Source organism: Muscardinus avellanarius, assembly GCF_963383645.1.
Source record: "Muscardinus avellanarius genome assembly, chromosome: 2".
Taxonomy (NCBI): Eukaryota; Metazoa; Chordata; class Mammalia; order Rodentia; family Gliridae; genus Muscardinus; species Muscardinus avellanarius.
The window spans coordinates 27212248-27233716 of NC_137787.1; the positions used below are offsets into that span (position 1 = coordinate 27212248).

General features: G+C 34.0%; 1 protein-coding gene across 2 annotated transcripts in view; it reads left to right on the forward strand.

Moving 5' to 3' along the window:
• Positions 1 to 21469, forward strand: part of ERBB4 (erb-b2 receptor tyrosine kinase 4) — a gene marked incomplete at both ends in the record, with an annotated part of 1174461 nt that overhangs the window by 892137 nt on the left and 260855 nt on the right. For both annotated transcript variants that reach the window (XM_080689981.1, XM_080689982.1), the window contains 3 exons: positions 1972 to 2104; positions 7697 to 7790; positions 16574 to 16728. In XM_080689981.1, the coding sequence (XP_080546107.1) occupies positions 1972 to 2104; positions 7697 to 7790; positions 16574 to 16728 (382 nt within the window). The remainder of the gene's footprint in view (positions 1 to 1971; positions 2105 to 7696; positions 7791 to 16573; positions 16729 to 21469) is intronic.

The following is a 21469-nucleotide window of genomic DNA, read 5'->3' on the forward strand; positions in this document are numbered from 1 at the left end:
TTTCTTTATAAAAATCAAAATTATTTTCTTTTCAAAAGATGTCAAAAGTATGGAAAAAAGAATGGGAAAAAAAGGCTAAGATTGGAAGGAATTTTTGCAGAAAAAATAACCCATAGTTAAACTCACTAATGACAAAACAATCAATACAATATAAAACAGGCACAAGATTTGGTAACACTTCACCAAACAAGATTAACTAGCAGATAAGCACATTAAAAGATGCTCAGAATCATTAATTATTAGGTAAATGCTAATTAAATCTAATGTGAAAACTTACTAATGACATTAGGAAAACTAAAATTGAACAGTGATTATATGAAATGTTGGCAAAGATGTAGGTGAACAATTCCCAAATTGTACTGCGAGTTGTTGTTGGTGGTAAAATGGTACCACTACTTTGAAAGTTTTTTGAAAGTTTCTTAAAAAGTTTATACTATACCTACCATATTACTCAGCCATTCCATTTCCAGGTACTTATCCAGTAGACAAGAATGTGTGTGTTCATACTGTATATACAGATTTTCATAGTAGCTTAATTTTAATAATTCCAAATGAATTAAATACCTTTCAAGAGATAAATGGATTGAAATATGGTATATCAATATAATAGAATATACGCAGTAAGTAAAATTAACTATTAACACAGCAACATGGATGGATCTCAGAATAATTATACTAAGCAAAAGAAATTATATAAAAAGAAATACATACTATGAAATTCCATTCATATAAAATTCTATCAAATTAAAGTAATATACAATAACAGAAAGCAAACCCATGGTTTTCTGAGAGGGAGAGAAAAGGAGAGAAGGATTGTATAGTTTGTAAGAAACCTTTTGGAGATAAAGGCACATTTATTATCTTGATTGTAGACCTGGTTCAATATTAAATGTGCCTGTCAAAACTTCTCAAGTTGTCCACTTTATGTATATGCAATATTATATATTTTGTCTAACTAAATAAAGGTACTATATACACTTATACAACTTGTTTTAAACTGTACTGAAAGAGATTGTCATTAGTTAAACAGTTATATAGTAAAAAAGTTTTGGTGGTGAATCGGCTGACTCTCAGAAAATATTTCTCACGGTATAACATAGACAGTTCTTTAGCCCCAGATATTGGACAAAATGATATGAAATGGGCAATTTGTTTGACTGTTTCACGAACTAGTCAGCATCCCAGATGCAAACAGTTCACTCTTTTGAGCAGAGGTTTCACAGTAATAGTCTCCTGCTATTGTTATACTACCATGCTCTATACCATGTTATACTACCATGCTCTATACCATGTTATACTACCATGCTCTATACCATTCCAACCCACCTCAAAAACACTTTTTCCATAAAACCTTACAATTTATTATAAAGAAAATTGGCAACTAATGGGGAGATAAGGATGATTTTGATGTTTTCATCTCCTTGAACATTCTTAACATTTCATGACACCCACATATGATTGTGTTTCAGATGCCTCAAATCACTTTTCAGATATTCAGAATAGCATTTTGGAGTCTTTATGGGTCTTTACTTGACACCTAACAACTTTTCAATAAATTTATGTTATACAATATAAATAATAGTACACATTGTTCAGCATAAAGGAAAACAGAAATGGCAAACCATAGCCGGGCATGGTGGCACACACTTGTAATCCCAGCTTTCGGGAGGCTGCGACCAGAGGATTGCAGTTCGTGGACAGCCTCAGCTACTTAGGCCCTCTACAACTTGGTGAGACCCTGTTTCAAATTAAAGAATAAAAAATAGATCAGGGGGTGTAGCTCAGAGGTTGAATGCCCCTGGGTTCCGTCCTCAGACCCGTTCCCCAAAAAAGGAAAAGAAAAAGAAATAAACGGCAAATCTTATTAGTAATTTTAAAATGTAGATACAGAGCTCCCTTAAACAAACACATTCAAAGAAATATTCTCTCTTTTGTCCTCTTATTTCTGCTTGATTTTGATGTGTTTTGCAGCTGCTGAAGGAATGGTTTGCAATCACCTATGTTCAAACGATGGCTGTTGGGGACCTGGACCAGATCAGTGCCTGTCATGCCGTCGATTCAGCAGGGGAAAGGTCTGCATAGAGTCTTGTAATCTCTACGATGGGTAAGGCATCTTAATTTCACCTTTACTTCATGAGCTGTGTGATACAGATTAGCTCAGATTTTTGAATTTAAAAAAAAGGTTAGATTTCAGCATTTGTGTGCAGATCAAAACTTTTTAGAACTCTTACTGCATAAAAGATACAATGTATAGAATTGTTTTTAGGGCAAAATAATTTATTTGAAATAATAAAGCTATATATAAAAATACACACACTACATTTATATGTAGTGTACATTTAAAAGATGTTTATTAAGATATATATTTTAGTAAATTATAGAGAAAACAAGCAAAAATTTAAAAATGTTCATTTTAGCTATAATTAAAATAAATATATTTTTAAATTTTTCTTGCTTTCCATAGGTCTCAAAAACTTGTGGATATTATCCTATTTTCCTCTTGTATTTTTCTGTTACATTTTTCTAGAGTTAGTGCATTAGTTTTGAGATTCTTCATTCATTTTCTTGGCCAATTTGTGTTTTAGGAACAGACCATATTTCTATGTCTTTGACAACTGTTTAGTCCTATACAAAAACTACTTTTGTAACTTCTGCATGGAGAATTTTTGTAACTGCTTTGTCACTTTGGATTATTTAAGCAATTTTTATTTTTTTAATTTATTTTTATTGGTGCATTGTAATCATACATCACATTGGAATACAAGACTTGAGAGGATATACAAGCACACATCATCCAATTAGCCCTCATCCAGTCCCCATCCCATTCCCTCCCCCTCCCTTGATCCCATGCTTGTTTGGTGATTAACTTTGATACATATGTTTATGTACCGCCTGCTTTTTAAAGAGGCTCCATCCTCCTCTATTCCATACCCTCTGATTGGTCACCTTAATTTAAGCAATTTTTAAATCTAGTATTTTAAGTTTTCTCTTGTGCTACATAATCACATATCAGTAATGCAACCTAGTATATATCTTGTTACATGACATTGCATATACTCAAACTTGTTTTATCATAGCATATACATTTATTTATAATTGTGTCCTTCATTACAGTGATAATACATTTTGGAGGGTTTCGCCCAAGCCCAAGTTTCCTCATACTGCTCAAATGAAGTACTTTCAACAGTTTTGTAAAGTAGAATTTTGAAGCTGTTCATTTCATTTTTTTCTTGTATTTCATGATTGTCCCATTTTCACAACTATTTCTGTGATACTTGATCACATTGTCATGTTGCATTTATATCAGGATAAAAATCTATCATAATGCTATTCATACGTCTTTCCTTTGAAAGGTGGCCTAAACAAATTTTAAATACAAAAACCTTGGTTTAAATTTTTAAATAAATATTTAACTATTTTCCAGGAAAGTTTCAAGTTGCAGTTTTGGAAGGTATAATCAGCTTGTAAATTGGAGAGTGACTTGAAAAGTATGTGCTTCTTGTCTCCTCATTGAATTGAGAAAGGATAATTTTTGTACACAAAATACCTCTGGTCAAATATACTATTTTGAGTATAGCAATTGATGCCACTAAAATGAATTATAAAAGGCTTTATTTTTATTAAGCAAAAGTTACATAAAAGTTTATATGAAAAGTATATGGAATTCTAAAGAGGAATTGGGTTCTAGAAATAGTTTTATCTAATAGCAGTATATTATTAACAACAAGGAGCATCAACTCTGTGGAAGAATCAAGCCAGCCCTAGAACTGAGAGCATCTGAGCATGTCCATCCTGTTTCCCTTCCAGACATTTTTTTTCTTAAGAATTTCAGTTTTAAACTTTTCAGAAATATCAAAATGATAAATATGGAGATGAACTTCATACCATTTTATCATCACAATTCTGCAAAAGAGTGAACACAAACTCAAGGAAAAACAAATGTTTCCAAAATAAATACCAATTACAAGACTCTGTTTGGTATTTAATATTTTCCATATTTATGTAATTAAACCGAAACTATTAAAGAAATGTCTAATGTCTCTTGCAATGCAATAATGATGGTGCCCTAGTAAATTATAAACATTGGATTAGTTTGAAAGTAAATTAAAATACTTTAGAAAAGCTGGATTCAACTTGGCTATACAGTAATGGGTTTTTACCTCCCACCTTATGATACTGGCTGGTTTTCTTTAGCATGGCCTGGGTAGCAAAGGTAGCCTTTGAAGAGGGATTAATTAAGATCATAACTTTATTATATCTAAGTTGATGTGTCCAACCTTTGATAAAAAAAGTCATCATTTGGTATTTTGATATCCTCCCTCCCTCCCTCCCTCCCTCCCTCCCTTCCTTTCTTCCTTCCTTCCTTCTTTCCTTTTATTAATTTCCAATTCCTGGCCTCAAGAAATCCTCTTGCTCAGCCTCCCATGTATCTTGGGCCACAAGTTCACACCACTACTCCAGCTAAGCTTGGTTTTCTTATATTAAAAATTGAAATAATAATTGAATAAGGTATTTTTGAAGTTCCTGCTATAGAACTTTGATTATATGGTTAAATAAAATATCTCGCCGGGCATGGTGGCACATGCTTGTAATCCCTGTGCTTGGGAGGCGGAGACAGGAGGATCACGCAGGTTCGAAGCCAGCCACGCTGGTTTAAGAGACCCTGTTTCCAAATTAAGAAAAATATAAAAATAGGCCTGGGGGTATAGCCCAGAGGTAGAAGGACTTCCAGGAACCCCAGTACAACAAAATAAATAAAATAAATAAATAAAATCTTGAAAACTGCTAGCAGTAATAAAATACAAATACACAGTTACCAAAATCAGGAAAGCATTTAATTTAATTCATATATACATATATCCATACATATATATTCTCTAGTATGTACTCTAATATGCATATATGCTTTACATATATATGTGCTTTACATGTGAATGTATATACATGTACTTTTAATTATGAGAAGAAAAGGAATCCTAAAAGATAACTTTTTTGAGGCAAAAAAGATAAATTAGTCAATTCCTGGATTATTAGCCTTCAAATCCAGGTCATATAAGTCATGGAATATCAGCAATTCTTAACTGCAATGCATAATCAATCAAAATTAAAGGAAAAGGTAATTTCAATAGAACCTTAAAACTTTTCATATCTGTCAACTCTTCTGAAACTTTAAGACCAATACAGAAACATCAAAGACAGTGCTGGTCTAAGATATTTGAAGGAATTTTTACATTTAGGAATAAAAACCCCTTATTCAAAATTTATTCTCCTTTATGGAGGATATTTAGAAAACTGAAGTTAGCAAGTTAAAGTATTTAAGTCCTAGAAATAACATACTGATGGTGGAATTTAAGGTTTGGAAAGACTAGCACTCCCGTTGATTAAGGATAGGTTGAACTAACACACAGGTCCTAGCAAAATTGAATAAAACAAAGCTTCCTGTGCAAAGCTCTGCTGAACAGACTGATAGGTTCAAGAAAAAGGAACTCTGGCGGAGTCACACAGGAGTCTCACAGGAGAGTCACCAGAGACCAGCGAAGAAAAAGAGCAGTGATGGAGATATTGACAATAACAGGCAGAAGTAATCGATTCTGTAAGGAAGATCTTTTAGGAAAGAAGAACGGGAGCCAGAAGCTTTATAATTGGAAGTTTCTGGAAGAAAAGACAATAAGTTACCTCCATGATTTTGCCTGCTCTGGATTTTACTCATCAACTTTATGTGTGTAAAAGTGGGTTTTGGAGTAGAAGAGTAGGAAAAGCATGGCCTATGTCTAAATAGAATAAAATCCGTGACTTTCATTTAGTGGAATGATGGTTTAATCCTCAATGAAACTGTTATGCACAAACAGCTAGGACTTGATAACCACAGGATTTGCTGTAACTGTCTTACATCTTCATTATGCGACAATGTTTTTAATTCTCTATATTTAACCCCCACCTATGCCAGGTCATTTTGACCTTTCTATTCTGAAGGTCTCCTCTGTTGGTTGCTTTTTTTGCTCATGTCAATGAAGCATACCAAAGAAAATCTTTTTTGTTTGTTTGTTTTTGGTGGTACCGGGGGTGGAACCCAGAGGCTTTCTACCTCTGGGCTATATTCCCAGACCTATTTTATATTTTTTCATTTGGAAACAGGTTCTCACTAAGTTGCCGAGAGCCTCACTAAGTAACTGAGGCGGGCTTTGAACCTGTGTGATCCTCCTGTCTCAGCTTCCCAAGAGCGGGATGAAAATCTATTTTTATAATTTATATTTTAAACATAAGAATATTCATAAAAGGCTTGATCTATAAAATATATCTTATTTTTCAAAATGTCAAGCCATCTAGCTACATATGTGCATCCTATATATAATTGAGCCACCCATTTATGCTATTAATTTTGAAAACCAAACTATTTTACCTTGGAATAGGTATAGTCTTAATCTAATCAATAGAGAATATAGCTTACCCTTTTGTACTTCTGTTATGTATTAAGGCATTAAATATTCAAATGGAAAAACACTAAACTATTTACTCTCTGAAAATATACTTGAATTCATTTCCCAATTAACCATAATTGACACATTTTTGTGATAATGCTGCTGTAAAATGGTAGCTCAGGATACAAAGGCATAAAACAATAAGTAAATTAGCCATAAATTTTTAGTCAAAATTTCTTTTTCTACTGGTGCGTTATAGTCTCACACCAAACACAGAGAAGAGACATATGTCTTTTCTAATACAGTCCAAATTTCTTAATGACTTTTACAGGCATTCTAAATTATCCTTACCCACTACCTCATATTAGCACTAATATGGTAGAGTGAAGATATTATAGATGACTGACACCTAATTTTTGAAATAAAATATAGAAGTAGATTTTGACTGGAACATTTAGGCATTGATAACCTAAATATTACTGATATACAGATGGCTATAAAACGTACAGATGCAGGAAGGGATGGCCATTTTCCCAGTAGATTTCAGTTAGAAAATTTTAGGATATAGGCACTAACCTTTTTAAAAATTTTATACCCTATATAATTACTTCAAAAAGAATTTAAACTGAAAAAAATATTGTGGCATTAGATCAATAATCTAAGAAAATAAAATCTATCCTAAAAAGATATTTTTTTCTAATTCTCCAAGGCAGGCTTTTGAAGAGAAAAAAAAGAAATCAAAGTGTTTTTTGAAGTTTCACCAAAAATAAATTGAAGGGTCTTGGGATTTGAAGGACAAGGATAGGGAACATTCATGTAACTTAGCAACAAGAAAAATACAATAGCTCTTTCTGTTTAGAAATTAAAGCTTCTGCCAAGAGTAAAAATAGAGACAATCAGCCTTACTAAAGAAAGGTAAAAGTAATTCTGCTGTGTCATCAAGAGTTGTATTTTTTTTTGAGAGAGAGAGAGAGAGAGAGAGAGAGAGAGAGAGAGAGAGAGAGCTAGAATATCTCTCACAGGAGAGATATTTCCAGAATGAGTCTATTGCTGAATCCAGTGGAGGGCAAGGACAACCATCTGGCTGCAGTTTGTCTTTTCTCCTAATGGAAAACTTCCTTCTTAATGTACAGGGAAATGTTTCTGATGCTCCTGGCACAGAGAAAATCAGACTCAAGACTTAACTCTGCCAATAGGATTTTCAGCAGATGTTGCTTCATTTGTTACCTGGACAGCTTGTTTGCTTACACCTTCTCACACAGCTGATATTTTCACAGTGAATTTCGGGAGTTCGAGAATGGCTCCATCTGTGTGGAGTGTGACTCCCAGTGTGAGAAGATGGAAGAGGGCCTCCTCACCTGCCACGGACCGGTAAGCCTCCAGGCATCTGTGGTGTGCTGCCTGTTACCTTTCATGTATAAACTGAATGTTTGTTAGGTCATTGTCTTACTGTATACCCACCCATTCAGTTTCCGTAGGTATCTGTAGAATGCTAGGAGGAACATATTTAATACTCTACCATTGAGAGACTTACAGTTTAGTGGTAGAAAGGAAGCTTGTTTTTTTTTTTTTCTTTTTTCTTTTTGGTATTGGGAATTAAACCTAGAGGCATTCTATCTTCTCTGAGCTGGACCCGAGCCCTCCCCTTTTTTAAAAAAACATTTTCACTGAGTTGTTCAAGGTCTCCCTAAGTTTTTGAGATTGGATTCAAACCTGTGATTCTCCTGTCTCAGCTCCCCAAACACTGGGATTAAAGGTGTGCACCATCATTTCTGGCTGAGATAAAGCATTTGGAAATTCAATGTCATAAATATTTATTCCCCGGATAATATATTTAAACAGAAGAATAAGTTGTCTTCGAAAATGGCACATTGTTGAAAAGAATCATACACAAATAATTCACTTGAAAGATAATAATTGCTCTAATATAAATACGTGGAAATTGTTATAGGAAGATGAAGGATGGATAAACTCATTTCTCTGGGATAGATGCTGGTGAAATCAAAGAAGATGATTCTGAAGTGCTGTTTGAGCTATTCTTTACAGAAAAATGTGGAAAGAGAAAACATGTAGAGATATATCAGGGTGAAAGCTCATGTTGTGTGTGCTAAAAACTATAACACATTCCTATCTGTATTTAACCACTTACCTATGATGGAAATGGGAAGGAGATAGTAGGAATAAGGAAGACAAGTAACCCAAGCTAAAAATTTAAAACAGTAGTTAAATATTGTGGGAGAGAGAAGAACTGAGTGATAGAAATTGAAGGAGAAACTATGGGATCAGGAGAGGCTTCATGGATGAGGTGCCATTTATATCACCTAAAGTTATTCTTATTTTTTGACCTCCCTTTGATTTTCATCATTTGGGCTTTTCTTTAATGTGAACAGTAAGAGTTTGCCATTCCAAAACGTCATATTCATCCTTCTTTAGACAAATTTCCAGTTTATCTGTTAATGAGTCATTTCTCAATACATAATTTGGGGACCAACATTTGGGTGTAGCCAAGAGCTCACAATTGCTCCATAAGAATTCATTTAAAATTTAAATGGTATTAATTTTTCTACCAGAGGGCTTATTTAGCACTTAATTAACTTAGAAAAAAATATCACTGAGCCCTGCAAACTTCCATTAGGCCCCAATGAGCCGTTCTGGAACTTCATCTAAAGAAGGATGTGGAAAACATGGAGAATTCAAAGGACTACTGCAGGATGCGTGTGCTCGGAAAATCAGACCTCTGACAAAAGGAAGTGGTGTTGTTTGGCTTGAAGAACCAATGCCTAAAAAGCAATTTAATATGTAATGATCTCCAAGTAAGTATGTGAAGGGCACATGCAGCTACACTTTGCTTCTCCATTCTGAATAGTAATGGAAACACAATTCATAGACACACTGTGAGAACTGTGAATTAGGTAAAGAACACTGAAACACAGGAAGTACATTTCTGTAATGGATTGTTAAAGCAACTTGAGATATTGCATGGGTTCTTTAAAAACTAATGCATTTTGGTAATGTCTTCATGGTAATTCATAAAATGGAATAAAATCAGTATGTATTGAACGGTTTATAGAAACCATGCTTTAAAATGATAAACACAGCTACTTAGTGAGGCTTTTTGCAACTCAATGAGACCGTTTCCAAATAAAGAATAAAAAATAGGGCTGGGGTAGCTTGGAGATAGAATGATACTGGGTTCCATCCCCATTTCCTCAGAAAAAGAAAAGAATAAAAGATAAACAACCAGGTATGGTGGCACACACCTGTAATCCCAGAACTTGGGAGGCTGAAACAGAAGGATAGCAGGTTCGAGGCCTGACTAAACTACTTAGGTCTTCCAAAAGTTAGTGAGACTGTTTCAAAATAAAGAATAAAAATAATGGTTGGGAGAATAGCTTGGATATAGAATGCCCCTGGGTTCAATCCCAAGTACTACAAAACAACAACAATAATAATAAAACAAATAAAAATTGTAAGCAACAGCCCAAAATTGCCCATATTTTATTTCTGAATCATTCTGGGAGGTTTGGTTTGTTTCTTATTGTTATATACCTTAATTTTTGCTTGACATATAATTTTATTTTTTTTCACTTATCTTTTTTATTCTGAACAAATTTCTAAAAATATCTTGTTAATTTATTCAGTACATATTGATTAGTATCAGGCTTCTTCAACATGCCTGTCACTGTTTTTATATATTTACAAACTAAAAAATTTATGTTCAAAAGTATTTTCAAAAGTTACTACAAAGGCGTTTTTGATACCTTTATTTTTATCACATTAGGCTTTTTCACCTATTGTATTCTGTATATTGAATATGAATTTGCTGTGGTATTTTGACTTTTCTTGCAATTTTACTTAAAAAATCTCTAACACTTTTAGTAATTAGTATTTTAGTTCAACCAATCTTGTAGACTAACACATAATTTGCTTGAAGTAACCTAAGTATATTTACTTGTACACCATATTCTTTTCTAGAGTAATTTTATTGGAATCTCTCCTGTATGAGAAATTAATGTTTGCCAGTGGAGACCTCAATAACTGCCCCACCAATGACCATACTAGATTTCCAATATGATTCATTTTCAATGACCACTTTACCCACTAATTAAAATCAGAATTATTTTAGTCATCATAATTCATATTCACATCTATGACTTAACAGACATGAATGTTCTTCCACAGCTAGTTCTTAGGCTGGTATTTTCACATATATATTATTTCTTTGTTTTTTAGATATTTTCCACATTTTTCTAGAATTGTTAAGTGAACCATTCAGGATTATGTGCAGTGTTATGATCCGTGAGATCACAATTGCAGCACCTGAACCCTAGGGTGCTTGACTGTCCCTTGCTCTTTTTTATTTCTCACGATGCTTTCAGTTGTACAAAATTATTTTAGTGAATAACTGCTTTACTAATTTCTCTTAATTTGTGTTTTTATATTTTTTATTAATTTGTTGTTCAAAGGAATTGAGTTTATGAAAATAAATTATTTTTTATTAATTTGTTGTTCAAAGGAATTGAGTTTATGAAAATAAGCATTAAAAAGACTTTCAAATCAATATTCTTACATTAATTCAGAATCATTTGATAAAAGAATGAAAAATAGGCTTAAGATGAACTTTTTTTGTTGTATAATGGCAATGCTTGATGAGCCAAATATATCAAAAATTGTGAATTGATGTTTGTTTGTTTATTGTGTGGTGGGGATGAAACTCAGAGGCATCCTACCTCTGATTTATACTCCTGTTCCCTTTTTAATTTTTTTTTTTGTTGTTTTGACAAAAGGATCTCACAAGGTTGCTGAAAGTCTTGCTAAGTTGATGAGGCTGGCCTCAAACCTGTGGTCCTTCTGTCTTGGTCTTCCAAGTACTGGAGTTACAGGCATGTGTCAGCATGCTCAGCTGATGTTTTAGTATTAATCACAAAGAGTATGAACTGATGTTTCTGAACATCAGAGAAGGCAATCTATCAAAAGAAAAGACAGTTCAGTAAGGATAGATCACGTAGGTGACTGTGGAGTATAAGACACAGAAACAAGAAAATCTAAGAGATCATTAAGCCTTGAAATGTTAACCAGACACCAATTCAAGATTTTTTAGAGAAATAACTATGGCTGAGCTCAATTTAATGGCCCAATTTTTGTGCTTACTCAGGAGGCTGTTTGCTTTCAGCCTTTACAATTCATATGAGGTTTTCATCTGTTTCTGAGTTCATACACTGAATATCACAGATAGGTACAGAAATTATTTTCTGTACCAAGAAACAGGCATGTGTAACTTAGGTTATCTAAAATTTTCCAGAAGCTTCTCTATAAGACTAGCACTGATGCAACAGAGGAAGTCCTCAAAAGCTAATTTTAAATCCCATTCTTGCTTTTATGATTTATTATATGAAATCATATCTTTGACTTGTCACCATTTCCCTAATAATAACTGATATGTGTTTATATTTACCAATTACTATTAACTCTGAAGCATGCTGTGGCTGTCTCCATTTACAGTCTAAAGAAATGGAATCCATTATGATTCGAAAGTTACTCCAAAAGTCAGCAGGACAAGAGGACATGGAGTATTACATCACTATAGGAGATCTGCCTCCAGGTTTCTCACACTCACCATTTTACTTTATGATTTTCCAGTCAATAGAGTCTTTAGTGTGATAAGAACAAGATGTTTTCTGGGACTATGCCAGCTATATGATAAGTGGGAGAGTATTGTTCTGCTTGAATATGACAAAAGTCCAAGAGAATCTTGAAAAAGATAGATCTGAACTGAAGGAAACCTTCGTTTTTATATCCTTGATTTTGTGTACTTGATCTTCTTTATTATTTAAGTTAATTTATTTTTACATTTTTTTAAATTCTGTGTTACTTTCACCATCCCTATATAGTTCAACTGGGAATGCCAAGAAACAGGAAGGAAACAAACTAAAAAAGAGAAGTAATAGTAATCGGACAAGCCTGGTGTGGTCCATCTTTGATCCTAGTATTTAGAAGTCTGAAATAGGATAATCTCAGGTTCATGGATAACTTCAGCAAGTAAGCTAGACTCTCAACAATCTAGCAAGACCCTGTTTAACAACTAAAAATTAAAAATGGCTGAGAGTGTAGCTCAGAGGTAGAATGTATCTGGGTTCAATTCCTAGTACCACATAGAAAGAAAGAAAGAAAGAAAGAAAGAAAGAAAGAAAGAAAGAAAGAAAGAAAGAAAGAAAAGAGGAAGAGTAAAAAGGAAAAAAGTAATTAAATTTGTGAAGTTGCAAGAAATCAAATATAAACTGAAAAGCAAAAATAAAATAGAAAGGTCAGAAGAAAGAAATTATTGTTTAAACATATTTTGTAAAAGCTAAAGTAGATGTTAAAATCAAGTTAATAAAGGTTGTGCTCTCATAACAACCCTCAAAGTATAGTAGCTTTCAGAAAATTGCCTTTGCATGTAGTGTACACTGGAAGTCTTAGAAATATTCAAAAGCAGCTTCCTCCCTCCTGAGGGCCCAGCATTCCAGCATGCTTTGCGTTCATGGCATCAAATCATGGCAGTGAGGAGAGAGAAACCTGGCGAGTGTAACACTGGCCATGTCACATAGGAACTCTTGTACATTTCATTGTCCAAAGTAAGCTGTCCCTTCCCTCTAATGGGAGGGGAATTACAATATTTCCATGTCTCTGGAAGAAGAAAATTGGATACTGGTAAACAGTAGCTTTATTTCTTAGAGAAGATACCAGGAAAAAAAATCATCGACTATCACTGAGGAAAAAATAAAATATTTATATGAAGATTTATTCTGTCATTTAGTTGTCTGTCTAGAATATTGCATCCAGAGGTAGCTTAATATCAGGGATAAAGAATATTTCCTTTACCCTCATTTTTTGTGTTCTCATTTATAAGTTCATTCACTGAATCTAGGTTTTTAAAGAGCTTTAGAAATACAATGACAAAAGAGAAAATATTGAACATGCATTTACTTCTTTAAGTCTCTTTATTATGGAAATGATCTGGGAAATCTGTATGTTTCATTTCTTTTGTGATTTTTCAGAATTTTTTTTAGTTATTTCAGCTTATGAAATTTTATTTTGAATCACGATAAAATAATTGTTGAGATACTTTAAAATAATAAAAAAGCAATTTATTGTAATTAAAAATACTTAAATGTAAAATAAGAACTTTACTTTTGGTTTTTGACTTCTTTTTATCTTCTGATTTTGACCGGGTATAGTTTTACATTAGGAAAACAGTAGAAAATTAATTCCTAATTTCTAATTGAGGCTGTAACTACCTAATTTACTCATAGTAAGTTTTATTCGGTGTTCCACAAGAAGCATGTCTCTTGTCTTGTACAATAAGTCACGCTACTGAGCATACTTGGGCAGTAAATGATTCTGTATAATAGATGGCATTACGTGCCCAAGCACCCAAGAGCAGGTGTTAAAATTAGAAGCATGTTAAGTGTTCTTTTTCTGAAGCAAATAACAAGTTTTCCTCAACGAATCCTTCGGGTAGAATAAGAACTAGGTTTCATAGGCTGATTTTTAATTTTTATTATATTTATAACTTTTTGGCTCTGCGTTTCACATCAAATTATGAAAGAGCAGCTTGAAACTGTGAGATTTTCTAGCCTTTTCTTGATTACTTTTCTTTCTTACAACATTATTCTCCATCAGCAACCTCCATATGTAAATTTTAAATTATACATGTATTCCTAGTGCTTTATATCACCAACTTGTGATTTCTGGCTGACCTTAGGTTAACATTTGTGTAGGGATGGAAAGCTCTCCCCGGAAGAGACCTGATCTCCCCAGTTCCAGCCTAATGAACAGCTAGCTCTGCATCACGTTCTGCTACCTTTTGGCTTCAGAATTCACAGTATTCAAAACTTTAATCCTATTATAATTGTTTCCCTGCATACTTACTGCGTCCTACTTATCTGCGTTGTCTTCAGGGTTAATTGTAATAATTGTACCTCCTAAACAGAGACAGATCTTGGGGAGAAGAGATGAGGAAAAGAAGTTCCAGGGAAGAGTGGACAGAGAGGTTCTATTGTCTTAGAACCCTAAAACAATATAGTGTTTGAATAGGAGAAATAAAAGTAAATTTCAAGTAGGGAAGATTCCAAATACCTGAATGGATAAAACTATGGTTACCTCATAAGTAAAACAGCATTTTTAATTAAAATGTTCTCAAGTTCTTTTTTAATCTAAGGATAAACTTCTTATCACTTTTTGCATTCTTATTATCACGGCAATTGATACAAACCAGTTTTATTTTGCCAAAATCTGGGATGCTAACATTAGTTTTTAAAATATGTTCACTTTTGTTGGGCGTGGTGGCGCACGCTTGCAATCCCCGCACTTGGGAGGCAGAGACAGGAGGATCACGCAGGTTCGAAGCCAGCTGCGCTGGCTTAAGAGACCCTGTTTCCAAAAATAAAAAAGTATAAAATAAGTCTGGGAGTGTAGCCCAGAGGTAGAAGGGTTCCAGGAACCCCAGTACCACCAAAACAAACAAACAAAAAATAAAATGTGTTTACTTTTGAATAGATTTTCATATTATTATTGCTTATTAACATTCTGCATAATAAAAACTAGTGCAGAGTATAAAGACAATTATATAAAATAATTTAATAAGTTAATTATATTTAAATTTATAATACTCCTGTTTGTATTAGTGTGTGTGCGTGTGTGTGTGTGTGTGTGTGTGTGTGTGTGTGTGTGTGACTGCGGTTAAACCTGGAGCATTCTACCTCTGAGCTACACCCCTAGTACTTTTATTTTTTATTTTGAGGCAGAGTCTCATTGAGTTGCTTAGTATATTACTATATTGCTGACACTGGCTTTGAATTTGAGATTCTCCTGTCTCAGAATCCCAAGTAGTGAGATTATAAGAATGCACCACCACACCTGTATATATCGTTCTTTCCTAAATAAGTTTCTTCATAATGTTTTTTAATTTAGATATATATGCTTTTTCAATATGAGATTTTTGACATTTATTCAACAGAATATGCATTTATATAGCTCTCAATATTGTGTGGTTTATTAAAATCTATATACAATAGATATGATTTTTAGTATAGAAAGGATTGATTTGAGATAAGAAATAACCTAGGAATTACTTTTATGTGCCAAACTGCCTAATTCCTGACAACTGAATCATAGTACATTTTACAATTAATTTTCAATAGTCATTTTACAGTCCAAAGAAAGGTTATATCCCAGTCTTACATGAAATTCAGTTTTTTATATTCTATGGAATCAAGCCTACGGACATTCTACTTTGAGATACTAGATCTACTTTATTTTGTATTTTATTTTGAAACAAGGTCTCATTAAGTTGCTTAAATCTGAAATTTTCCTGTCTCATTCTCCTAAGTACTGGAATTATAGGCCTGCACCACCATATCCAACTTTAGTGCCTACTATATTTTTTCTTTTTAACTATTTTTTTTTTTTTGGCGGTACTGGGGGTGGAACCCAGAGGCTTTCAATACCTCTGAGCTATGCTCCCAGACCTATTTTATATTTTATTTGGAAACAGGGTCTCACTAAGTTGCTGAGACCCTCACTAAGTAGCTGAGGCTGGCTTCGAACATGCGCGATCCTCCTGTCTCAGCCTCCCAAGCACAGGGATTACAAGCGTGTGCCATGCCCGGCTCTTTTTAACTATTAAGTAAGAGTATCAATGTATTTCTAGCAATGGAGATGAAACACCTCAATGGAAAATAAATTATTACCAAACATTGTTTCTCTATAGCACCAGGAATGCATCACAGAAGGGAAATTTTGAAGTCCTTTTGAAAAAGTCAGTGAACAATTTGGCTGATAGAATTAAATTGTACTAAGGTCTGACATGGGAATTAATTGACCCAGGAACTAATTATTTAAAACATGAAACATTATAAGAACATACATGTTATTAAAACATTTCCCACGTATACAGCATATTATAACTTAACTGGAAGGCTCCCTTTGTATTATTTATACTATAGTAGTTACATCCACCTTTGTACAGCTGAAAATGTTCTTCCTAAAGGAATATTTAATGGCCACCAACTAAAGTCTTAGTACTAAACCACATGAATGTTTCCAGAGAAAATGAAATCCACTTACTTTCTCTATATTTGTTTTTTTTTTTTTTTTTCCTTTTCACATTCCAGGGACCTGACAACTGCACAAAATGCTCTCACTTTAAGGATGGCCCCAACTGTGTGGAAAAATGTCCAGATGGTTTACAGGGGGCAAACAGTTTCATTTTCAAGTACGCTGATCAGGATCGGGAGTGCCACCCATGTCATCCAAACTGCACCCAAGGGTAAGCATCCCTGAGGGCCAAGGTTCACCTCATATGTATTGCTAGTAACAGGAAAACACATCTCTCTGTATTACTGATACCGCCTCCCAAAGTTAGGATAAAACTTTGTAAAATAGAGTAAAACTCTATTTATCTTTATATTTTATATGTTGATTTCAAGAGAAATCCTTTTCTAAAAAGACCATAGTTGTGACCTTGGAATATTTATGCTTAACATTTACCTATAGTGTATCTATTAACACCTTCATGGAATTAGAGTCACATGTACTTTGAATACAGTATAGAAATTCTTCTAATTTTGCTGTAGAGTTAAGAAACCAGAAAATATAATAATCATACTTTTAAGATTTGGGTTTATTACATCTTTAACAGAGCTTTCTGTTTCTTTGTTGTCCTAGTCAGTTAAAGTGATGATATTTCTTTTTGATAAGTAAATACTACCTTGAGCTATGTCTTCAATAAAATATGAGAAAAGGTAGTGATGGCAGAAAAAGGGCATCTAGTGTTATGTATATTAATAAAACAACTAATACATTTTATAAAAGTAATTTTGTGACATATTATCCTGGAACCTATAATTTCTTTGACCGTAATAGGACAATTCAAAGATAGTTACATGTTTTTCTATTTTTCAAAAGATGTGTTGTGCAGTGTGTAGTAATGACATTGGTAACTGTTGAGTAACAGCATATTATAGAAAAAAAGTGCTGAACTATAAAAAGATGTTTCTCACTTGTCAAATAGCAAAAAACAATTCAAATTTATCTTGATAAGGATTTTTCTTTTTCTTTCCTCCAGAAGGTGAATAAGTTAGCTCTGAGAGCAGTTTTGCATACTCTTTCTCTTGTCCATAAACCCTCTTCTCCATTTTGAATGCACACAGACATGAGCACATAGATGTGAATGCGCACACACACACACACACACACACACACACACACACACACACACCTCTGTACACACTTGTTGAGAATCATCTTGGGTACTTTATATCTGGCAGAAAAGTATGAGATTCTAGAAAAAGGCTTCTTGTCAGATTAAGGGCTAGCTGTTAGAGGATATTGAGAAGTTAAGCAAGCAACATATTTTTCTGGCAAGACACATCAATTTGTAAATGCTACTACAATTTTCTGCAGGTCAAGAAATCAGTTTGCCACTGTTAAGTGGCAGATCCTCAAGAGGTAAAATAATATCCTGCATTAGAATTCGAATTTGAATTCAAATTGGGCTTGGAAGAGCCGACCGCCAACTCACTGGTTTATACATCAGCACACAGGTTGAGGACGCTGATCTGGTCACATAGACAATGGGCTTCAAGGAAACTAGAAGTAATAAACTGCCCCCCTTGTGAGTTTTTGGCGCACTCCATTTAAGAGTATTTCATGAGAAACAACTGGTACTGCCGGAGCAGAAGAGTCAGCAACAGAGAGAAAACTTTGCCTGCTAAAATCATCCACAAGAGGGTTTTATTGTTTTGCAGCTAAAATTAAACCAGTAAATTATTCAATATAATGTCGATGTCAACAGCTGTTGTCATTCAAAATGAGACCTTTTGCTGTTTTTGCAAATCTAATTACAAAGAGGCCATTAGGGAAATGAAAGTGAGATCACAGAGCCATCGTCTGGATGTGTGGCTGGCGTGCCTTCCTCTCCACCCTTTTAAATCTTGATTCTATAATAAAGAAATCCTGCATAGTGAAAAGCAAAAGAAGTAGCGAGTAAGGGAAGAGGATCAAATTACTCTAACAACCAATTTTGGATCTTAGCCAAGAGGAAGGATGAAAGTGTAATAGGGACCGCATCTTACCAGATCACTTGGGAACTCCAAATACATTCGAAGAAGATGCCCTTAGCAACACATAACTACAGAATCATGGTGAGGCAGAACGTGAATACCCCAGCATCTTCCTAGGCAAATGACTGATGACTGACGTGGTCCTGAGGGATTTGAGTCATTTTCATATCGCTTCCCGCTATCCTTTTGCTAATAACCTCCACATTGTTCATACTCACTCCATAGAAGTGCTGTGGGTCCAGCCCCAGAACAAAAGTTAGGCATTCCCCATGTTTAAAGTTTCTAATCCCCATATGTCCTTTCTGGCTGCTCATTAGACTAAAGAGATGAGGTAGTTTGTACCCTCAGTCCCTCCTTGTTAAATTGAACATGAGCGTGTACAAGCACCCTCTTTCACCAAGATCACAGGGGCAGTGGAGATGATGGGCTGCATGGCTATTTTTATTCCTCAACACATGTAACCACTGACCTGTCGGTAAGTGTGAGCTCACCAAGCCAGCTGCACTTTGGAAAGCAGCTTTTCTTTTATATGCCAATATTATGTCAGATAATTCAAGAACCGGGTTAATGGAAATAGTCTTTCCAATGATTTTTTTTTTAGAAATAAAATTCTTACTCTGAATACTGTTTAATGATTTTTTTTCCTGAAAGTAAAATTATCTATGTAATACCTTAAAAGCACTTTTACTACTCTAAAAGTGCATTAAATATATTGGTCCTAATAAGTTCTTCAGATACATTTAAAATAGGCTATCCATTTAGCACCTATGAGGAGATTCTCACCAGTATTTCTAAAGTGGGGGAGGGGAAGAAATAAAAACTCTGTCTCTTCTTGCCTTGACTGGAGTGCACATATAAGCAGCATGTTTTTATTTCATTCATTTTCCACTTTTGTTCTATTAGATACCAAGTCTCTATCAGAGACAGTGATCAGCATTGAGTGTGTGTGTGTGTGTGTGTGTGTGTGTGTGTGTGTGTGTGCGTGCGTGTATGACTGGGCATTCTACCTCTTAGCTACAACCCTAACCCTATTTTATTTTGAAACAGGGCCTCTCTAGGTTAATGAGAGTCTCATTACTGTTGAGGCTGTTCTCAAACCTGCAATCCTCCTGTCTCAGTCTACTAAGAAATGGGATAACAAGTGTGTGCCACCATCACCATACCTGTTTCATAGTCTTCAATTTATATATTCTACTAGAGACCAAATTTTTTCTACTGTGTTTTGAAATTATGAGCAAGATTTTAAAGATTAGGAATTGTATCCATATTTGTAATAAACAATTTATTTGTAAAACTTATAAACTTAAAAACTAATTTCGTCATGTAATTAGATGGCTGTGACCACAAGGATTATAGTTTAGTAACGTCATGTGAATCAATTTCAGTAGATGTCAGTTACATTTTTTTTTTTTTTTTGTGGTACTGGGGTTCCTGGAAGCCCTTCTACCTCCGGGCTACACTCCCAGACCTATTTTTACATTTTTTTTATTTGGAAACAGGGTCTCCTAAGCCAGCACGTGCGGCTGGCTTTGAACCTGCGCGATCCTCCTGTCTCTGCCTCCCAAGCGCGGGGATTACAAGCGTGCGCCACCACGCCCGGCTTACATTTTGGTTTTGATTTTAAACAAAGCCTATATTTTAGGTGTGGACTGAAATATTTATTTCATGAGATTTCTTTAAAAATATCTCATTAATATTTGTTAACATTAGAATCATGATTTACATGTACTTAAATCTATTTTCTTATGAATTCCTTTTATGTTTGTAGAGTGATTTAATAAAAAATATCCATTGATGACCAGCAGTAAAGGAAAAGCTGCTTGTGTAATTGTTAGATCTATTTTTAAAAAATCTCTATTTTCATTTCAACAATTGAAGATTTACCAAAGTATTTAAAGTACATTTGTTTTGTGTATACACTAAGGTACTTATACCTAATTAAGTACAAACCAACATTAAGTACAGCTCAACATTTAGATTTTCAAATATTGCTCTGGAATATGGTAGATACGTTATAGGTTTCTCTTCTGATCTTTCTGTAAATATCCTACTCTGTAACATTATTTTTTCTGGTCATACTATTCCATATCCTATTTCAGTCCCTTACTTGCCATTTTAAACTCTTCAAACATTTAATTTTTCTCTTATTCTCTGATCTTGCTGAATCAGTGTAAGTTTATGTGTTAATAAAAGACTGACATAGAGAAAGAAAAAGTAATTGAAATACAATATGTATCCTTAAACACACAGTGGCATCCAGGCGTGGTGCTCATGACTGTCATCCCAGTGCCTAGGATGCAGAGACAGGATTGCAGCTGGAGGCCATAGCCTCAGCAACTCAGTGAGACCTTGTTTCAAAAAAGCAACAACAAAAAAATACCAGAAGAAATAAGTGAAAATCAAAATAAATGCACATATATAGCATATAGTTTCAAAGGATAGTACTACCTCAGTCACACCCTAATTATTCTTGGTCTTTCATTTTTTTTTCTTTCATTCTAATTTTTAAAATATGTTTAAATCCTCGCTATCCTGTACAATCTCCTCAATTTTTGACCCCATATCCTGTCCTCTTAGTCACTCACTTTCATCTACCCTTCTATTCATTGTCTTATCTTCAATTTGCTTCTCAAATTACAGCAACGTAAATTCTAGAGGCCTTCACAATGATGAATAAAACTAGTTTAGTAGTTTTTATTTTACTAGAACTCTTAGCATGTCACATTAATGATAACCCTATATTTCTTAACATTTTTTCTGATTTGGTTTCCAGGACACCACAATTAATTGATTTTACTGTTACGTTTTCCTTTGCTTTGGACACAAAAGTTTATCTGACATCATATGCTATTGGGGTTCCTTGAATTTCTTTAGTCTTTGATTTACTCACTTTATATATTTTTCCCAGTCATCTTTCTACTTACATAGTGTCAGTTTTCTCCTACA